Source organism: Formica exsecta, unplaced genomic scaffold (genome assembly GCF_003651465.1).
Source record: "Formica exsecta isolate Colony F162 unplaced genomic scaffold, ASM365146v1 scaffold393, whole genome shotgun sequence".
NCBI lineage: Eukaryota > Metazoa > Arthropoda > Insecta > Hymenoptera > Formicidae > Formica > Formica exsecta.
In genome coordinates this window covers 1096693-1119346 of record NW_021851167.1, presented here as the reverse complement: position 1 = coordinate 1119346, position 22654 = coordinate 1096693, and the positions used below count along the sequence as shown (strand labels likewise).

The 22654-nt window shown below is 37.3% G+C and overlaps 1 protein-coding gene across 1 annotated transcript in view; it reads right to left on the bottom strand.

Annotated features, from left to right (window-relative positions):
* The window catches only part of LOC115239728 (TWiK family of potassium channels protein 7-like), a 217226-nt gene that overhangs the window by 35079 nt on the left and 159493 nt on the right, over positions 1-22654 (bottom strand). Inside the window, exons 6-7 of the mRNA XM_029814415.1 lie at positions 22477-22654; positions 21026-21311 (exon numbers count right to left, since the gene is read on the bottom strand). The exon at positions 22477-22654 is cut by the window's right edge and continues 14 nt beyond it. Coding sequence (XP_029670275.1) covers positions 21026-21311; positions 22477-22654 — 464 coding nt within the window. The remainder of the gene's footprint in view (positions 1-21025; positions 21312-22476) is intronic.

The following is a 22654-nucleotide window of genomic DNA, read 5'->3' as shown; positions in this document are numbered from 1 at the left end:
TGTTTTTTTGCGCTTTTAATACGTCTTAATTAAAAGACTCTGTTAATTTATATCTGTTTATCGTATATTCACAATCGTGTCAACTTGGTTTTTGCGTAATGTATAAGGGCTTGATTATTTGCCATTATTTATAAGAAAGTAGTATTTAGATGCATCCACATATCCCAAATATCACACAGAATTTTTCATTGAATTTTCCTAATGTTCCTTTGGGGCTGTCTTCGTGCTCTAAAAGCGACCTAGACTTTTCAACTTTTCAGTCGCACACTAAAGAGTATTTTATTGAAGAGAGGTGCACGCGGTTGGTATATACCGCGTGGCGCTTCAGTTACAGGTGAAGTAAATGACGCTGTATCTATACCCACGCTCCGACAATTCGAAAATCCTACGTCCATTCCCGCGAACTCTTTTATTCCAGGGATTGACACAAAGCTCTCCAAACACCGAGCTATCCACGTGAAAAATTGTCTTCGACTGTCTTTCACTTGCATCGAACCGTTGTTCCCCTTTTATATATTGTTTATTTAGACATTTTTTTTATTATAACTTATCGTCATTTTCGCTAATCGTGCAACAATCAAAATCTGAATAAAGCATTTTGTTGCATATTATATCTTGCATATGTAATATATACATATGTAATGACGCGTACATCATAAAGTATATTTTAAATTGTCAGTCGCAAAATATGAAACAATTCTATAAAAGAATTTCGATGAAATCATGATCGAATGATTTTCTCTTCTCTTTCTTCTCATCTCACCGAATACACCCTTGTACAGCATTATACCTCGACCCAACAGTCGAGGAACGTTGCACCAGAAGCGCGCGAGCACAAAACTGTCTGACTATATATACGCCTTAATCCCTTACGGGCTGCTTAATTCCAGGACGATTACCTTTACGCTTCGGTCCATCAGATTTTCCACTCACGTACGCCTATGATCTCACGTCCACTTTGTTCGCTTCTCATGCCTCCACATATGCGCCTACAATGCCCGAACATAGAGAGATTCGAGATCTACACACATACACACAGAGAGATGAATGTCTATCTTGCTCGTTCGATACTCATATACACGTACAACTTCGATACACGGGCACGTTTCTAAACGATCATGACATTGTGCGACACTTCGGCATACAAATATTGAACACATATTGAACACACACACACACACATACATATACGCTCATACGATTATAATCCCACCAGCAAATAACAGTCGTCTCATACGTTTCACAAGCGTGAACGCACACATATGATACTTTTCGTATACAGGTACAAATGGAATATGCTACCATCGGTGTTACCGGGGGTTGTAATCTGCTTTGGGGTGTTTTTGTCGCTTGCTGGCACACTGGCCTGTAATCTTTTGGCAGACCGTGACGTCATTGGTTCTCTTTTTTTAGTACCCTAACAATACGACCCCGTGCGCCGCGATGATGTTTGAAAAGCGATGCTATGGACAAACGACAAGCTATTATACAAACGAACGCCAATTCTCTATACTATATAGAGATCAACGAGATTAACTGATTAATCTTTTGTCAGATGTAAAGATCCTTTTCAGTTGTAATTCATGCATTTGCGCATACATTCAGGCAGAAAATACAATTAAACTTGAATAAATATATATATATGTACGCACAAACAAAATGTTCTGCGAATCTTTTTTATAGATAGAGCGAAATTTATATCAGTAAATAATTGTATGGCATGAAAGTATTTCAGGATATTCAGGGATATATTGCCCATCCAATTTTTTATTACACTATTATTTATTGATTATATTATATTGCAGATGTAGTTTGTGAATCAATGAATTATATAACAAATGTTCATTGCGCACCGCGTGAGAGACAAGATAAAGCGCACTTTGCGTGATCGATGATTAATGCATAACATACTCAATATGATTTGTGATCCAATCGGCACTTGATGCGTTTGTAAGAGATCATATGGTATGGAAATCAGTCTGTGCGATCTAGCGCTTTCGGATGGAAATTTTAATCGTTACGCACTATGTCATTACAATAGTGTGTTAAGCGTATGCGCTCTGTTTCGAATCACACGATTTATATTTCGACGACACGTCGCGATATTATATGGCACACACTTCTTCTCTTATCGCTACCTCGTGTCACAAATTCACGTTAAAACTTTTTACATTTTTCCACGTGTAGAGAGCGGCACACAAGTGCCATATATATTTGACGAATATTCTGTCACGCGACGCCTAAATCATACAACTTTCAAACGCGCGCGTAAAGAATTACTTTCATAGGGATGGCTTTCAATTCTTCGCAAAGGCAAAGAAAACTATGGGAAGAATTCTCATGGCGTGCATTCGGAAATATTCTTTCACTCGGAGGACGTGTCGTTTGAGCCTTTCGCATTTTCTATAGGATGTCTGGAAGTCTCGAAGGTCCTCTATCTGATTATTCGTGAAAATGGAAAATCGAATCGTCTACGATCATTTTTTGATTAATTCTACGCTAAATTATCGAATCGAGAAACTGGATCGGAAATATAATTGATAAACGCGATTTTCATATGCATGTTTTTTGCAAAAACGAAATTTAAGTGTAATATATTCTGCTAAATAAGAAAGATTTTACACTTTTTTGGTAAAATATATATTTTTTAGAACAAAAATTTTGGAAATATAATAAATTAAATTTCCGTTAATGAAGTGGCGATTCCCGGAAAGAATGAGATTCTGTTATTATATACTCGTCTCACAATACATGAGATATTAATGTTAACGTAAAGATACAATTACTGAGAAACGGTGTGGAGGTGCCATGCGATGGTAAATGATTAGATTAGTCTATTTGGATATTGGACATACTACAGCAAGAGCGTAATCATTTGCTTGGTCGCTTCAACAAATAGTATTCAGCATATATTAATTATTGCTCATCTCTACAGCTTGTCTCGTGCATGAGATTCGATCGTGTACGTACATAAATTTCAATCTCCCATGATGACCGCATATCCTATCTGGATTTAACGATGCGGGTGACTTATTGCAACGCTCATTGGATGCTAGATATTCGCGGAGCTCATCGATTACTTGTACCCGCCAATATGCAGATGAGAAGAATTGCACGCCTAATAATAAGCATATATCGATGAAGCGTAATTGCAGTTGAGTGCGATCTACGACCGCGGTATTATACTGTAATTGTTTTTCTAATTGCATATTGAAATTAGAACAGGCTCTCTGAAGGAACAATGTATGTGTAGTTAGACTATATATAAAATGCTTTTTATATAATTATAAAATATTTCACAAATGTCATAATTTTGTAAATTTTGCATCTGCTCTTAAACAATATAAATATTTACGGTGCACATTTCTCTATAAAATTATTCTACAAGCGCGTTAATTACACATAATAAAACATAAAATATCTACACATTTATAAACGTTTTAGCTGTTCCGAAATTTACGTAAATCGGTATTTCGCCAAGCGGTTTAAAAATATTGCACAAGCATAGCAGAGTTACAATCATTTCCCTCAAATGTATACGGCAATAAATTGACAAACGCAAACAGTAATCAAACCAATTAAACGAACATCCTAACTAAACTTGTTTAAGCGAAAACTTGTTTAAACGAACACCACGTTATTTTCTGTCTACTGGTAATCTGTCAAAGAACTCCTGTCAGTTTTTCAATTTCGTCCCGATGTCATTTATCGTGCAATATATTCGCGCCATAAATAATCATGAAATAGCGACGAAGACGTGTAAAAAGCTCGTCGGGTTTTTGTCATGAACATTTAATCTCCGTTCGATCGGGAACGCGTTGTACTCGTTGCATGTAACACATACATATACATACACGTACATCGGCCATACATGCGCGGAGCGTTTTAATCGCTGCTGCATTGTTTGCCACAGTAATAAAGGTGGCAATTCGGGAAGCGGCGTCGAAGAAAGGGTCCGCGAATTAGCCCGCGTATGAAGGGCTCTTTTTTGCGAACGCCCGTTTTTCTATCTGTCGCGTGAGCAGCCTCGTAAATAAAAGTCGGAAACGGAAGCGGTCGGGTCGCCCGCGACTTTACCGTCGAGATAATGGACCGAGGATAATTAACGGTCCTCCTCCTTGTACGTATGCACCGACACGAGTGATTTTAATTTTTGAATCTATCTCGACTGTCAAGCGAGTCTGGTTTGCTCGGTGCCACTCATTTCGCATTCTCCTGCGAGCAAAAGCATACCAGATAAGAGGTGTAAATGTAACGCTGTTGAAATTAAGTGTCGCCTATTTATCGTAACTGAAAGATACAATTTCTTCTTCAATTTAGTACTATAACCGTGTACACGAAACACGTATTTTGTAAACATAACGTTAGATTTACAATATTTAATTCTATTTATTCCTTCATTTAAATTATTAAATTTTCATGTAAGACTTATCTTTTAGAAATGTTTTATATATTTTACTCGTAGATATATTTTGACATATTAAAATGAATACAAGACGACAAGGCATCTTGATTTTCTATACATTTGGATTGCTTCATATTTCTTTCTAAAATTGCTTTCGGAGAATACTTTGGTTATTTCGCGTAATTTCACATGCGCAGCAAAATATCAGTTGGAAAAATTTTCTACAAATATTTCGCATTTTTGAACATTGTACGTACGACACAATAATATTCGTAGCTGGCTTTCGAGTGTCACGAAATAAAGATGGTAGCACTCTACTTGGCTTTGCCTCGCTTTTACGCCATATCCCAACAGAATCCTTCGACATAACGACACGCCAAGGATTTTCAGGATATTTGCCTGCGGCAAACATGCCATTGCAACTGCAACTACGGTGATTTTCAGTATTCCGTCTGCTGAATCTTTATGGCAATGACGAAGCTCAGCAAGCGTTATTAAAGCTTGAAGGTTCTTGCTGCCGTTCGTAGTTATCTTTGGCTGCTTACGCAATGTCTTATAGATATACGTACATACATACATACATATGTACATATATACAGGATATTCCATCTGCTGCTAGCATCACCTGCTAATGGCAGATTTTTAAGATCATTCGAAGATGATTTTTCTTCAGGTATATACATTAATATGAAGTAAATTGCAATAATATTCTTTGAAAATTATATCCTGTGTATATATACACACACATATATATATAATTAGAAAAGAACAAGAGATTATTATATCTTTAATCCCTGGATATTTTTTATTATATTGATCATTTATTTTTATTAAAAAAAAATAATAATACAACGATATAGAGTTACGTATAAATGTGCATACGAATTGGCCATACGTACAAACACATCAGAGAATTATCACATATAGGGTGAAATATCGAATATCAATCAAATCTCCGGTTCCCATTTGCCGAGATATTTGGTTTCATATATGCAATTCTATATTTATATACATTAATATAAAGTAAATTGCAATAATATTTCCTGAAAATTATTCAAAGTGAATTAGAATTCGCGGATTATCAGATTGTTCCTCTGGTTATCAAACTTCACTATTACCATCATTAAATATAACTTTTATGTAAAATAATATATGTGGAAATGTTAATCACACCTGTTTACAAGATATATTCAGGAAAAAATTATAATACATATATATATATATATATATATATATATATATTATGATATGGATATTAATAATATATTAATTTTTAGTTCTTATTTAATTCATATATGTACATTTATTTTAATTATCTCGTTATATAAAAGAGCACTATTAAATGTAAAAATATATAGAGAGATTTTTTATTTTATATATACAATGTTTTTTTTTTAAATAGAATACTTTTACGAATCGGAATATGCTTATACAAAAGTAAATACCGTAAAAGTAAATACCTACAGTAAAAGTAAGATATTGTCAATGAAACACAAGATTGATCATGTTGACAGCAGTATACTTGATTACAATTTCGCAAGATTAAATTAAATATTGTATTTCAGTCAAGAAAATAGCAAAAATAATATTTAGAGAGAAATTGCGCGCGAACAGATCAGTGTTTTCAATATCAAGGATCTAGATAGAGAGAAAAGAGTGTCAATTATGTGAGATATTTTTACTCTTTTATACGAAATAACGAAGAAAATCAGAAATCCGTAAGAAAAATAACGATACCATGAAAGCATTGAAAAGTTTTCTTCGTATAACATGTAACAAATTTCAATTTTCATTGAGTTATCAATTTAATCAAAAAATTTATTCTTTTATTAATTATATAAATATTCTTTAATTTCATCTCCCTTACTTTAAAATTAATTATTTTCACGCGTTATTATCCAGAGACCTTCGCATAATTTTGATTTTGAAAGACGAGATTATTGATCACGTGCAACCCTCGATGTTATATAGAGCCCTATCAGTAGAAGGTTAAATTGGTTGTGAAATTCGTTTTAAAACTTCGGAAAAAGTTTTCCCTTCGATCGTGTACTTTTTCCAAGATCATTGCTTCAGGAAATGTACATTGAAATTGTACATCCATTGTTATTTGATTAATTGTGTTTATATTTTTAGTTTATTTTATGGATGATTCGTTGATGCATTATGATATTATTTTCCAATTTCAATTTTATTGTTTTATTTTCAACTGCTTCTGTAAATTCACGCAAAAACAAGATCCAATAACTCAGAATACGTAATTTTCTACACAATCTAATCTGTGTTGTACATATATACATATGTATGTACGTATGTATATATATGTATATTTGTTTCATTAAGCATTCATTACACGGCATTTATGTGTTAAATCACTTCCATACGATTCGCAGATTCTCATTAATTATAATTATGTACAATGCACTCCTGTTAATTTCACGCTTTAGACACTGTCTTATTCTCTGATGAAATGCCAATTAATTTGCCAAGACACACCTCTATAGTATTTATAGCCAGCGCGACTGGAATAACGTATGTCGAGGCAACCTGCGCGAGTTTTATCGAGTAATTAACCGCCAACGAAACACATGGTTATTGGCGTAGGGCGCCCACATCACGCGGCTCCTCTGTTTTCGTCGGACAACACTTAGCGCTATCAATCTTTCGAATCCAACACTTCGGTAATCTTTACGGCAAGAAATATGGTTGATCGTAAAAGCAGCGAGTGGGCGCGAGTGTCGGAATAATAAATCGCGCCCACACCACATCCCCCTGTTTTCCCTCCACGCGCGCCCCGGCTACAGAGCGCGTTTTCGATCACGTCTCCTCTCCCTTGCCAGTCTTTCTTTGACATCGATTTTGTATCGGACAGGTAATTACGGGATCCGCGAGTTATTCACGGCAAACCATTGGCGAAACATTCCCGAATTATTATCGCGCAACGGGGAGTCCATTCATATCTGCCGTGCCGACGTTTCCCCCGTTTTTTCTTCCATCATCTTTGACATCGTCGTTACTTCGCAGCGTCATTCACACATTATCTCCTATATCTTCCTTTTGTGCTCTATTTTTTGCACATCTCGCGACAACGTTGTTAGTTCTAGTTGTGTAATATATAGGTCACTCCATAGAAATTCGGAGAACAAAAATGACTATGACACGACCATGGCGAGGGATAGAAATGACGGCTGCAAAAGTTAAAAAAAGGCTCGTTTTCAAAAAAAAAAAAGGAGCAGAGTTTACTTCCGGTCGGGTACCAAGATAACTTCCAACAAATGCTGTATCGCTGTATTAAGGGAGCGTCTCGCGGAACTATATCAGGTCCGCCAGGGGTTGCGTTCGATTTTTCCTCTATCGATGGCATCGCGCCTTGACACTTCTGTCGATTGTTGCGGTTCGGGAAATGAATTGGGAGTAAACGCAGCGTGGCGAAAGCCGCGAACCGCATCTGTCCGCTCGACCGCGAGGGATCAATGAAAACGTTTAAGGTTGTCTGGTGTGTCGTTTTCTACACTTGTATTTAAAGGATTCTCGCGGATAAAATCTTTGCTAGCATCCTTTTGTTTTAAAATAACGCGTTGATATTTCAACACGTCATCAGTATCAAAGAAATTTATTCAACTAAACGAATTCCAGTCAAATTTAAATTTGCATTTCGAAACGTACAATCGAGTTTTTGTTAAATCAATGATATCGTATTTTCTTGAATCATATTGGATCGACATACAGTTTCGATAAAATTCAAAGTAGATGACACACTTGGATTCGTACTAAAAATATACCGTAAATAATTTCGAACTGTTCGACGAGCCGGATGTTATCCGTCGCTTTGATTGCGCATACGTGCATCCGACACGCGGCAGGGGAAATAAATTTTTATTGAAAAAATGCGAAATTATTTTAGATCCGACACTCGGCACAGGTGGTAATACATTGCCCGTCAGGTGCGCTCTAGTACAAACATAAACTCTCGATGGAACACCGATAAAAGGGTGGTTTTTTAATCGTCGCAACGCGGGAAGAGGAATACGAAAGCGGCTTTGTGTCGACACCGTTAAATTTTTTTTTTTTTTTTGCTTTTTCGTCGCTTGCCGTGCATCAACATCGTCGCGTCATTGGCAGATTGACTCATTTGGAGCGTGGCTACGCGGTTTACGCGAACGCGCGCGACCGATTTTTCCGCACATCTCGCAATCCGACAGAAAGGAGGATGGGTATATATTTTTTTTAGTAACGTCATTCAATTTTTATCGCTGCAACTTTCGACGGCTTCGTCTCCGACGCGTGTTTTTATGGGCCGTCAGTAAATTGCAGATTGAATAGTCGATAGTGATTTCTCAATCTAATGCAAAATATACGCACCGGGGCATAAGCGAGTCCCATCGGCGAGAGAATGCCAGGCTCGACGTTTGTTTTTTTATGACGACATAAAATGACGTGTACGGGGAAAAGTTATCGTTTCGATCGACCAGTTATACGCGCCTAAAACTGATAGCGCGGTATTGCCTTACATCCGACATCGATTATAATTAGTTCGAAATAAAACAATGAATTTCGCACAATCTCATTATCGCGCTCTAAAAGAGCTATATCGATACATTATTGCCAGCAATAACTATATTTTACCTATCATTTTATCGGGTAACTGGCAAATTACTGTGCGCGCTTATATATCGACAATTTTATGATTATTTAAATTGATTGCGTATACTACACTGTTTCAACTTACGCTCTCTGAGTCTATCTATAACCAGTAGGGAATTTGCGTATGTATTGTGCAAAAATTAACTACTACAAAAAATGCGGTGAGATACAGTTAATTAATTTATATGAATACAGCGTTATTAATATTAATATTATATTTATTCTTCTCTCTCTCTCTCTCCCCCCCTCCTCTCTCTCTCTCTCTCTTTTCTTTCTTTCTGTCTTGCAATCACTCTCTATTATCTTCAACTTGTCTCATTAATAAGTTATCCGCAAAACGAATTAACATCATTTGCATTATTGTTTCAATGTCGACTGCGCGACGCTATTTTATGCCAGATTGATATAATAATACTTAGAATAATCATCGCAACGCGTACAATCCATGTGTAAAAAATAGCGTTTATATCCCATTTGTAATGTAAAATGTCAATCGTGCCGCTCTTGCAGTCAGGTGATTTTCCGGAAACGGAGGGGGAGATTACGCTCTTAATGTATTCTCCCGGGTATACAACTTCTCTCTTCGTCCTCGATGGTCGTACTCGTTGTCAGAAACAAAGTTGTCGTTCGTTCGTGTAGGCAAGACCACCGTAACAACCACCATTGCCATGTTAATGGTCTACAGCCCGATGTTACGCAACCGCCGTCTCTCTTCGGCTTCTTCGTGGCTAGATTAAGGCGCGCATATAATTTTATCACCTTATCCGTATCCCTTCTAGATCTAACCACGACAGAGCAGGATACTCGGGATGCAAATACAAAGAGATACGCGTGGTAAACGATTTCGATTTGTTAGAGAAAAGTTAATTACTTTTTGAGGAGATATAAGTTGGCATAAGCAAACCATATAAAATATAACACAATTGATAAAAAATTGAATACAAACAGGCGTGATCACAATATGTGCGATTTACATTTTTTGATAAAAATGTTTACATGATGTCTCCCATTGCAAATGAGAAAACTTATAACGAGAAAGTAATGATGTAACGAGAAATGGAGTTCTCTGTACATTTGTCAAGCTCGACAAATGTATCTGATACATACACAACGTACAACTCTGCCAACAAAAAGGACAATACAAGCGCATGCGGATGCAACGGCAACATTTCTACAACACATTATCGGTCGGTACACTCCATCCTACCATTTTTCGTAGCGATTCGAAGCTTAACTCACTCGGCTCTCTCGTTCCAAAGTCCCACACGACAAATGAATCCGTTGGAAACTCGAACTCGCACGCAACGCCGGATCGTTAACAACTTTGCTCACGGTCCCCGAGTCCTTCGTTCGTCGAAATTGGACGCACACAAACGCGAGTTGCTCTAACAACCCCGAAAGATTCGCATTCCCCGCCGATATTTTTCGATACCTTCTCCCTCAGAGAGACAGATAGGTAGTCATCCGTAAATGGAGGAAGTACGTGCTTAAATCGGTCGCGCGGAGAACGCGATGTGGATCTCGTTTTAATTCTGAGCGTCTCGTGCATATTCAGAAGTTTTGCACCGAATGTCAGGACGTTGTTATGCTAAGACCGCGAGCGCTCCCTCGGGTTAGCTCTTAGCATATTTCGCCTATATTTCCAACGGTGCCGTAACCGTGCGAGAGACTGGCGCCTAGGCAACTTTCACAGAGAGCAGACCTTGCTCAGGACGCTCTCCGCCTAGAGTCTCTTCCCTCTCTAGTTCGCCTCCACCGTTCCTTTTACGCTCTCGCCGCCGCCCGCTATCCATTTGCATTAGCGGGTTTAATTACTCCTAGGTACCTTCTATTTTCAACTGCTTGGCGACGATGACGACGACCGAATGCTTGTCTCGTGTTTCAACTTCGGACCCGGCGAGAGTTTCGAAGAGCAATACTCACGAGTAGTTGATAGAGCTAACACCCGCGAGCGTGGACGTTGTTCGTATACTTTACGCTAGAAGTGCGCTTTCAAAGTAGTACGCGGTAAGCAAATACAGCGAAGCGTGTGTTCCTTAAAGTTACCTTGCATGTAATCGAACGGAGTCAAGAAGACCAGCGATTGCAACTGCGGTCTTGATAGACCGGTGGTTTTCGATTGATCATAATGATAATGTAACATCGAGTGGACGTATTGTATTTATCCGCGACGGCGGGGATAATTAATGCAGCCTCATCCGACAGGTCGCAACTTGATGTCGCAACTGACACGATAGTTAAAGGCAACAATTACGCAATTAAAACCGTGCGATGACGCGCTGCGAGCGACAGGCAGCAAAATTAACGTTGTCAAAACGTACTAACGTGCGTCATGAGAGAAAAGCCAGTTTATGTATTATCGGCTACCATGTTGTATCGTTTTATGCAACGTGAAAGCTAATTCAGAATAGCCAAAGACAAACATTGTACTACAGAATCTATCCAAGAAAATATTCATGAGAAAAATAACTGACAAACCGGAGTCACTATCGTGTCAAATAGACACGATTCATTAACCCATATACATGTCTTTAATTCGCATAACAATAAAATTGCTAACAGTACAAAATTACGGAGTTAATAACTTATACCCCTAACAAATTTGTAATGAACTTGAGAACAGATTAGCTAGGAAATGACTCTTGATATTTTGTTTTGCATTAGACGTGAATTTTTAGGTAGAACATGAAAAATCCATTTTGCGCCCGCTACTTAATGTCCGAAAATTTCGTCCGCGTTGTACGCTATCTCTCTCAAGTACCGGCTTTAGATTTATAGATGCCAGCTAGCAGTGCCTTTGTAAGCAGCAACGTGTGCAGCAGAAAACGTATGCAGGCACATGCTAGGTCCGCGCTTCTGCTTTCTGTCGTTCCGCTCGGTTCCTATCTCGCTCGGCGCATTTCCTCATTACTTATGAATTTATGCGGCCGCCTTGTCGTAAATGGATTTAAAAAGGATCAACACGCGAACCGTCGTAGACTGCGAGATACGTTCACACACGCGGTATACACGAAGGATTACGCGGTGAAGTTTTTATTGAGAAGATTATGCCGAAATATGGAGCGGCTAAAAGAATACATAATACGTTCGCGGCTACATATGCATACCACGTTTTAAACGCGATTAGAATTTTTACCGGACAAGGTATACGCTTTTTGCCCGAGCATCCAATTTTATATTAAGAACATATACGTTACTGTATTAACGTTTCGCTGATAAAAGGCTGCTAAAAGGGCTATTATCATATAAAAGAGAACGATTATGTCTCTTGTAATTAAGAAAAAATTAAACTAAAAATTCAAATCAAATTTATTAAATTTATTTATCACATTATAAATTTTCAACTAAATTTACTTGTCGGGAGATAAAAAAAGGATTGTATCGTGAAATGTTAATGGTAATTTATTGCACGATATTTTCACGAGTTCTTTATTCATAAGCGGCTGCATTATTCGATACGTTACGAGGGGAAAAAGGACGCGTACGCGAGAAACGAGCGTATAATCTAGAAGACAAATGCTGTCTTATGGGGCCCGCGCGATAGCTCGAAAGTCGTTCTCGCCCGTGCAACTCAGACATTAATAATAACAGCATAACTGGGTCGTTACTTTTCGAGGGGAAAAATAATTTCCAAGTGTAATTAGATATTCGCTGCGCCGGAGAGGAAGGACTACACGGGGAAAGATGCTACGTCTCTGTGCGCGGGTTCTCTGTTTTCCCGTTAAAGGCGTGACGCATTAATCAGCCGCGAGTTTTCTCGCTTTCCGTTTTCTTTCTATCGTTCTTGCGCAATTTCTCGGCGCTTCTTTATACGAACATAATGTATATGTATTAAAGTCGGAATTGATAATTGAACAAAATTGTATCTCTCTCTCTCTCTCTCTCTCGATAAAACTGCTTGATTGTATTTCATGAAAGCTAAACAAGTATAAAGTTGATTTATTAAAGATTGAAATGCACATGTATTTCTGTTCAATATATTACATAATGTATATAACGGTCATTTATAAAATTATCTTCCGATAAACACGTTGGAAATGAAAGAAAATGGTGCATCGCGAAGAAAGATTCAAACGTAGCACGCCAACTTTAGATTTCCGTTTATACCATCGTAAATGATACGAGGCAAAAATAAGGTAGTAAATATAGGTATAAAGGAATAATCGATTATATACAAAATTTAACTTCCACTTTAAATGTCGTTAGACAACCGATAGTTGTCGTCTAGATTCAAGTAATTTTCTCATATTTATAATCCAGCCTTTACGCTAGTTCTCTAATTTATGAATTATTGAGGAAATATGTAAATATGCAAATGTATATCGAAACGTTATCTACGAGCTCGGAAAAGAGAGAACAGGAGAACGTTATGCGAGCCGCAACGAGATTAAAAAATATATCCCAAAGGCGTGCCCGATTCCACTCCAGCGACGATCGATCATTCGTATATATTACCATTTCCGCGATGCGCGGAAGGGAAAGAAAGAGAAGAGAAAAAGAGGATATCCATCTTCCCGTGGCATTCGACGTCGACGTCTTGGGGGATACACACTATCGTCGCCATTGCTATGTAAGAGAACTGCCGCTATTTCTCTCGGGGAGAAACGCAATGGGAAATAAAAGTGACAACATTTCCTGCGCGCCGGCTATACCGTCTCTCTCTCCCTCTTTCATTATTTTCCTCTTCTCGCTTCACCAATAACGGGTTATCGGATTCGCGATAATGAGCTGCAGTATGAAAGTCGATCTATCGGCGCTCGATATCCGCGTTCTCTCTCTCTCTCTCTCTCGCGAGGAAAGTTTCTCTCATTAACTTTATGATATCTCGCAGGAAACTCTATGAAATTATTGAATAAGAACCTCTTTGATTAGAAAGATAAGCCGATCGCGTTTCGTTTCTTATTCTGGGAATGCGCCAACGGATTTGATAATGAAAGAGGTGAGTCAGAAATTCAATTTAATTCAGGAAGCACGCACGCGCGCTAAATATACATGTATATATAGTTCGAGAGTTGCCCGAATCTCTCCGCGCAATGTATTCGAAACTGTGTACCGAAAACGTAGAATAGAACAGAATGCAGCGTCAGTAAAATCTGCAAAGCCGATTCGCCTAGCACACAAAATTCGCTTCATTTGTATGTACTGCACGGACAGATCGATGCTGGATATATCCACTACGAAGATACCGATTGATATGACCATTTGCTATTGATGATTGTGCATCTAACAAAGATCATGTCTTTGCAAAAACGTCACGTAGTCTGCGCTATATATGACGACAGTTATTGAGCTTCGAAAAATCGAAGAGATCGGAATTTCGGCGTCGATTGCGATACATTTTCTTTTAGTGTGAAAATTTCATTCTTCATACGTATACTAAACGTCATGACGTATGTGACTATAATAGTATTGCGATGCCGTTCAACGTGAAACTTTTCTGTTTATCCTGTTTTCAGTGACTTGCGTTATTCGATGTTACATTTCGTAACATAGAGACAAGTTGAAAATATTTCTCCTCGCTCAAGGTAACATTATTTCAGTTGTTAGCCTGTTACGGAATATCGTATGTTATATGCACTATATAAATGTAAAAAAAGCTTTGTATCACTCATTCACATGATTGCTACACGAGATAAAACGTATAAATTAAACCAAGAGTCGGATTCCGTTAGCAGAACCAGAATCAACGATAGACCATCATTTTATTGGGGTTCGTTTGCGAAAGCTGGTGAAAATAGAAAATGAAAATAGCAATTTCAGGGCGATAGTGGCGGAAGAGGTAAAGAAGACGATGGAGGATGTCTGAAAGAAGGCTGACGTGCCCGAAAGGATCGAAACGAGTTGCCCGCCAAGAAGGAAGAAGAAGGAGAAGAAGGAAAACGAGGGAGGAGACAGGCGTGATTCGAATCTCGTGCAATGTGAAGACGTGGTAAGGTGCGCCCTTTGCCACTCCGAGACTTCCTTACCGCTTTTTCGAACTCTACGCGCACGTTCCGCCTCTCCACTTCGCCTGTTTTTATCCCCGGTTCGATTAATCCTTACGTTACGTTCGAAGCTTGTAATAATGGTACCAAGTTTAAAGAGGTACTGCTATTAGTCAAAGTTCGATTCATTCTAAATATTCTCCTATTTTCGCGTTTCAATCGTCAAGAATTCTTTCAAAGCGGATGTCTGTAAAAATTTTCAAATTTCTTACATTTTGATAAAATGAGATATAATATGATAATTGAGCGAAGGAAAGATAGAATATCTATCAACTTTGTTTATAAATTCACAACGATTTCTTATTAAATTTATAACGGCAAAGAATAATATTAAATACGTTCAACTGAAACATAGACTAGGGACTACCCTAGTCAATGTTCCATAAAAATCTCAGTCTATGTTTCAGTTAAATGTACTATATAGTATTTTCCAACCTATTTCTATTTCTATACTTTATTACATAAAAATCGATTGATTTAATTTCAATTCTTGCACAAAATAATTCGATGTAAAATTGATCCAAAGCATAAACTATGAGCAGAGAGTAAGCTATGCCAATCGGGTAACATGGGCAACCGAAACGGGCGACAAATTGTGATTAGTCGGCGTCCCTTCGCGCCTAGCAATCCATTAGAGCGACGGGGATCTTCTGATTAAAATTCACCACCTCCTTCATTCCGCCGTCATTAAGACGGTCGTAAAATCACGTCTGCTCTCCTCGGTCAACCTAAAGTTGCGACAACTCCAAAAGGGAAGATAAAGAGGATGTTTCAGAAAAAGACAGTGGCATGTGACTGGCAACAGCCGAGCGTCCGTTGTGAAATGAAGCTTACTGTCTCGTGTACTACAACTGACACGCGAGTACACATACTTTCGCAGCAAGCGCGTGAAATACATCGGTGGATGCTGCAAAAGTAATTATTCGAGATGATTAATGGAATCCTCGGTCTAGAACGCTTCAGTCTCATAGCAGTATGAACCTCGAAAAAAGGCACGTGTGTACGTGTTTTATCAGCAAAGAGATATAAAATATTTATTTTATTTTTAAAGAAGTATATGATATTCTTTATTTTTCTTTAAAATTTTTTATTCCGTATCAGTGGAAGGATTTTACAGAGACTCGAGTCGCACGAAGTATAGACAAATATATACATCTTCCTATATGTTCTACTTCACTTATATCTCTGCTTTCACAATAGGAATCGATTTGCCATAAATGACAGAGATTGTTGCGAATCAAGCGAATAGCGATAACGCTAGGAAAACGGCTATGGGAAAATTCGTATATGTGTGCGTATAGGGGATAACGCGGATTAGGATACATAAGTAGATCAAGCGAGGAATATCTTTAGAGAATACAGTCCAGTTCCCGGGATACCGTGTTACTCCTTGGTCTCCGTCCAGCGGCGATGGTGCTCGAACTATTTTCTGAATACGTAACTCTTTTATCCGCGGAAAGGCAAGCGGCCAAATATTCATGCAACCTCATATCGTGAAATGCAAACGGATGATTCGTCTCTTGCGATACGTAAACTGGATTATGCGCCACTGAGCGGGGATAGAAATTCTAGCAAGAGTGGTGTAACGGATGAAGTAGAAAAGCGGAGGAAACTTACGGGCCGTCTAGGGCAGACTCGAAGAATATAAAATCAAAAGGAGAGAATTAAAATTTTAAAACATTGAATGTCTGCGCAACTTTGTTGTCCTTGCAAAGCAGTTATGCCTTTCGAGAACATCTTGTTTCAACGTAAATTTAAAATGGGTGATTCTTTTTTTATGATGATATATGTATATCGTAAATTTGTACAGATAATATGAGAAATAGCATTAATATAAATTAAAATAAATTTTACACAATAAGAGAAAAAAGATGTCATTTTTAAGAAAAAAATTAGAAACTAATAAAAACATTTTTTAGTTGCTCACATTAGATATATATTTTAAATAATGTATAAAGTTTTCTATATATTTGCTTGTACAGAGTTATTTATTCGAGTTTACCAAATTCTGTGATTATAATGAAGCAACAATAGTTATAATTTGCATAAACAGATCTCAATAAAATAATTTTCTAAAATTGAGATAAATTCATTAAGTAAATTGATTTTGTAATATTTATTATTCTGGTAGCTTGGCAGAAGCTTGTTCAAAAAAGTCAATTTTCCACACATTTGCCAAACGAACATTTGCGTTATCGTGCCAAATTCCTATTAAAAATGTGACTTTGAAGCAGAAAATTAATTTACGATGCAGCAAATTTGCGTACAATAATCTCTGAAATATTGGCACGCTACGATATTTCGTATTAACAATTAAAATAACAATTTATTGTTTTCAAGCATTATTATAAAAAACTAACAAAGCATAAAAGCCATATATTCTTCTAGTCTTCTTGTCCCCTAACTACATGTTTTACTTTAATTCTTGTTAAATCACTTTAATTTATTTTTCGAGAATATCCATCGTGTTTTTAACGATGTTATTTATTTCTGTCTTTAAATCCTTACCTAATTTCTTAGGGCAAAGATTGGCAAAACTTTCGTGTCAAGATTTAACCGTAATTTAAACGATAAGCCAACCAAACGCGATGAGAAAATGGGAAAAGTGTTGTCCTAAAAAAGGACGCCTCCCGTTTACGTGCCTGGAGTTGTTTACTCATCCCCATGATGTGTTTGCGCATTCTCAATAGAACATCGTTGTTTTGCCAATAAAACGTACAATCGTACGTTTCCAAAAAATTCTGCTGTTCACAAACAAAATCCTTTATTGTCAATTGACACAGCAAGAAAAAACTTTGGATTTTTTTGCATCGCTTAAATTTTTAAAATAGTATAACATAATTAAAACAGAAACAAATCACACATTACAAGTAAATTGACTTTGTGTGAAACATACTTAACAGTTATTTAACAGTAGGCATTTATTGAAGAACATTCCGATTTTGACGTGAACGACCCAAGTACAAGAATGTTAATTCATCAATACATATATAGTTGTATTTTAATGATTGCATATACTAATTAAAACTTTATTTGAGTTAATTTTACGTGCTCAACTCGTAGTTGAGTACGCGTAGAAATGTATATGTCGCGACGAAAAAGTTTTCCTCTCATTTCTCCTGTTGATATGTCCGGTTATTTTTTTGTTCGCAGAAAGTTACGAACGATAGCATCCGCTTAGTATTATGCTGGTACGAAGTTTTCCGACTACTGGCACGTAACTGACTCGCTGAACAATATTTTCGTGCTCGGACAAGCCGATAAAAAGTACTGGGATACTTCTCGTAATTAACTACTATGCAATGCTGAAAAAAACAAGATAAAAGAAAACCACGATTAACGACAGATAGTTGTATTGTACATTCGCGGTCCTATATGCAAAAAAAAAAAGAAAATAAGAAAACAGGCCAAATGATTTATTTTTTAATTTAGAAAAACAACGCACGCGTGATGCGCGAAGAAAGTAGAAATGGTCACTGCAGGAAGACGGGAGAAAACTTGGCAAAAACGTATTAATTTTCTATGCCATTTTCCTGTCGGAAGCTGTTTCGTTATCGATCCCGTTGCTGGCCAACAATTCAACTCGTAGGAGGCTGTCGCGTTGGTATTATATTGCACTGGGTCATGGTTGTGCAACAAATTGCGACAGGAGACACCTGGATACTCGAGCAAGATCGAATACAAATCGCTGGGTTCTAGTTTCGAAAATAATAATATTTGTGATCTTCAGATTATTCGCTACTACTATAATAATAACTACTCTGATCTTTCTCGTAGCGACAAGTTATCTTCCGTCGAATGGCCGGTACGCTATCTATCGCAAACGCGAAAAACACGTGCGCTAAAATTTATATTAAAATTCATGGGACACACGCGTGTTCCCCGTCGCGATTACACCACCGCGTGGATGCGCATATTACGCCCGTTCCTATATACATCGCCGGCGAAAATTGCGGATGTTGTATCACGCGACCCTCGGGATTTTACGTGTTTCGTAGTGAACGATCAATCGCCTAGCTCCCCCTCCCTCCCATTCCTCGTTTCTATAAACACAGGAGTCGACGCGGGTTACGAAATATTAATTCCCGAGTACCTAGCTGCGGCATAGCATATGATTAAACCGCCTCGGTAAAAAGGATATCTGCACATGGAGTTTCCTAGTCATTCAATGTTTTCCGTATGTGCATAAAACGTGGAATTTAAAGAGAGTTTGAAATGGATTCAGTGCATTCTGCAGATGAGGATTATATAAAAATTATATTTAATAATTATTTCCAAGAGATCGGTATAAAATATTGCTTGCGTAATATTTTTATAAAACGACACTGAAATAATAATTAATAACATAATACCCAAAATTTTTTAAATTACATTTAAACTAATCATTTAAAATTATAATAATATATAATATAAGAATATTTATTAAATACAATACCTATTTTAAATTTATTTATTCTCGCTTAACGACAAATCATTCAAGATAAAACGAACTATGCGGAATTAGATCAATTCGAATATTGCGAATAGTATAGAATATCAGCAATAAACGAGGTCATCTGGGATCTGCCGAGTAAGTTAAGTAAGCATTAAAAAAGAAATAAGTATACGTATATATAGCTATCGATAATTCGATAAGCCGTTCAATGTTCTTGCCCATTGTTTTCTTCTTTTTTTAAATATCCAATGATTTTTATGAAATTTCAATCCGTTTCAGTAATAACTAGAGTAAACGATCGGACGTGACGTCAATCGAGCGCTACTAAGTCGGAAGCAATGAAATTGTCGGAGGTCTCGTCATAGAACGAAGCGAGGCATTGTCTTCTAAGTGGCCAACAGATTCGCATTTAAATTAGCGCGGATTATACTGTGGGACTTTGTTTGTTCCAAAAATTAATACCATATTATTCTACATGTTTTGTACTTTGGATTTGTAATGATTTCTCTCTTGCAAACCGTGCAATTTGCCTCAATCACTGCCATTTTATCTTAGCGGAAAAGATTCATTCGTTTATAGAGAATTTCCTTTGTTTTATTCGTGATTTGCGATGCAATCAAGTTTTTGTACGGTCACTGCAAAATTTCAGCGAAACTCTACGGTCACATTTTTCTTACGAATAAAGAAAAAGTGATCAAAACAAAGGAGAAATTAAATTTGCAAATGGCTTCTCTTAAAGTATCGAATACCGATGCGCGCGAGAAATATATAAAAAATTAATTTATAAATTATTTAAAAGGAATTTTTTTAAAAATGTTCAAATCTAATTAAGGATTAAATAATTGGCATTCTCGGCGTCCCAGCATTATTCCTTTAACTAGCACAGTGAGTTAATTTACGCAGTATTTGATTCAACTAATTATTCGTCTGTGCGTCCCAATGTCATTCCTCCTCTCCTGTGTCTCTCTTCCTAGCCTACTAATTACGTACAAATATTCTGCTGCGCTAGCGCTCCTTTCGCATAAGCTTATACCTTCGTATACACGTTCAGTGCTTGCGCGGAAAGGAAATCGCACAAGGAAAGCAAACATCACCTGTACACTTTGTAGTTAGGACGCAGATGCTTGTTGATACTGATTATATGACGTTGTTTATCATGCCATTACTGAGATTGCTGTAAATATATTCCACAACATGCAATTTATAGATATATTTTCAATTATTGTTATTTTGCGAGAGATTTTTTATTGTAAATTTTTATTTTGATTCAATATTATTATCGCATTTTTTCCCGAGATAATAAATAAAATATTAAGGAAAAATATATTACCGCATAGAGAATTTAACGTAGCAAAGAAGAAAAATTGCAATGTGTTTCTGTTATAGAGATATAAATATGTAACATCGTATTTCATCTCACAGTTCTAATCTGTCAGAACATCTCATTTTGTTTACATTTACAGGAACGCAGCGGGAGACGCGCGTGTTAAAGCGCGGGCGAATGGTGTACACATCTATGTGCGACGTATAATTAATTAATTAATTACATCTAAAACTTACCAATGGTTGTGAGCACTGTCAGAGAATAGAGAAACGCCTTTGCAAAGTTCCATTCGTACTCCGGCACACGGCGTTCCGTTACGGTCTCGCTGGAGGAACTCCCGGTATAAGTCCCGGCATTCTGGCTTGCCATCATGTCCTCCGTGATCCTTTTCACTAGTTGGTCCTGAAACCGCGCAATCTCCTGATCAGCCAGTCTCGTCCAATTCTCACGGTAGAGAATGTTCAAATGCTCCGTGATTAGCCATATGCTCTCTACGGTCTTCGCTCGGGCCTCGTGATTAAGCTTGAACACACGGAGAGTTATTAATTAGGCGACATTCAAAATATTGTCAGGTAGAAAATTAGTCTGTAGTATTAAGATTACAATTGACACGTGTCACATGTGTGCGCTCGTTAATTAACGTATGTTAAATGGTCATGTAACAATACATGTTTCGCGGCTTATATCTTGTATAATGATTGGGCGAATGAAACTGCGACTATTTTATCTGCAATCTCATTGGATCGCAACAACGTAAAGAAATCTAGTCTCGCACTCGAATTGTCTTTTCACAATGGTTTAAGCGATTTAAAATCGCTATGACGATTAAGATCAAATTGTTTACAGAGAGAATGCGAATATTCATTCGTTTGTCAATGGCCGATTGCTATCGAGACAATCACTCGTTGTCGCTATTATTGGCCGGAAGTAACAGACAGCATCCTTTGTGTTGATGTCTTCGGGGAATACGCTTTTCCTTTAAAGTGTAAGGATAGCGGAAAGGAAGCGCGATCGATAAAACTTCGTTGAAACGAGCGCTCGCGCCAGAACGCACCGATAATTCGATTGACTTCGGGTTCACTGAGGTCACCTCAGGTAGAAAAGCGGAATGAAACCGGAGACGTGACGATAAATCGAGAGCCGGTGCCTGCAAAACTGTTTGCCGCTCCTCGAGGGAAAGAAAAGAAAAAACAAGTTCGCGGTTTACGTCTTTCGACAGCGGCAACAACAAGTGCGACGCTTTCATAGAGTATTGACAAGTCTTGTTTATTCTCTTTCTATTATTCTTGTTCCGATCTTGCACTTGCTGCTGTATGTACATATATGCTAACAAAGTTATTAGGAGATGTATAATATTTTAAGTATAATCTTTTCGAGAACTCTCTCGAGAACAATCGTCCAGTTATGTATCTTCATCGCATAGCCATGTGATTTTCATAATCTACAATTTATGATTAAATTTTTTATCATTCCGATAATAAATGTATAATATGTTTTTGAAGAAATTTAAGATGTATATGTTTTTTAATATTTTCCTACTTTTAAAAATTAAATATTAAAAATGCAACAATATTTATCACACACACACACACACACATATGAAAAAGATAATGCATAAATGTGTTGTCAGAAAATTTAAAAATATAAATAAAAAATATATATAAAACTATAGATTCTCTTTTCTTACTTGTTTCAGCAAAGCGCTGTTGTTTCTCCTGGTATGCTGATTTCCGGCTATCGTCGTGGCGAGGATCCTCTGTTGCACACCAACGTCGGCCCCGCCCTCGATAGCCAAGAAGATGAAGCTGCCCAGGAGGGTATAGGCTACCAGAAGGGCGCATATCCCAAGGTTTATGATAAAACCC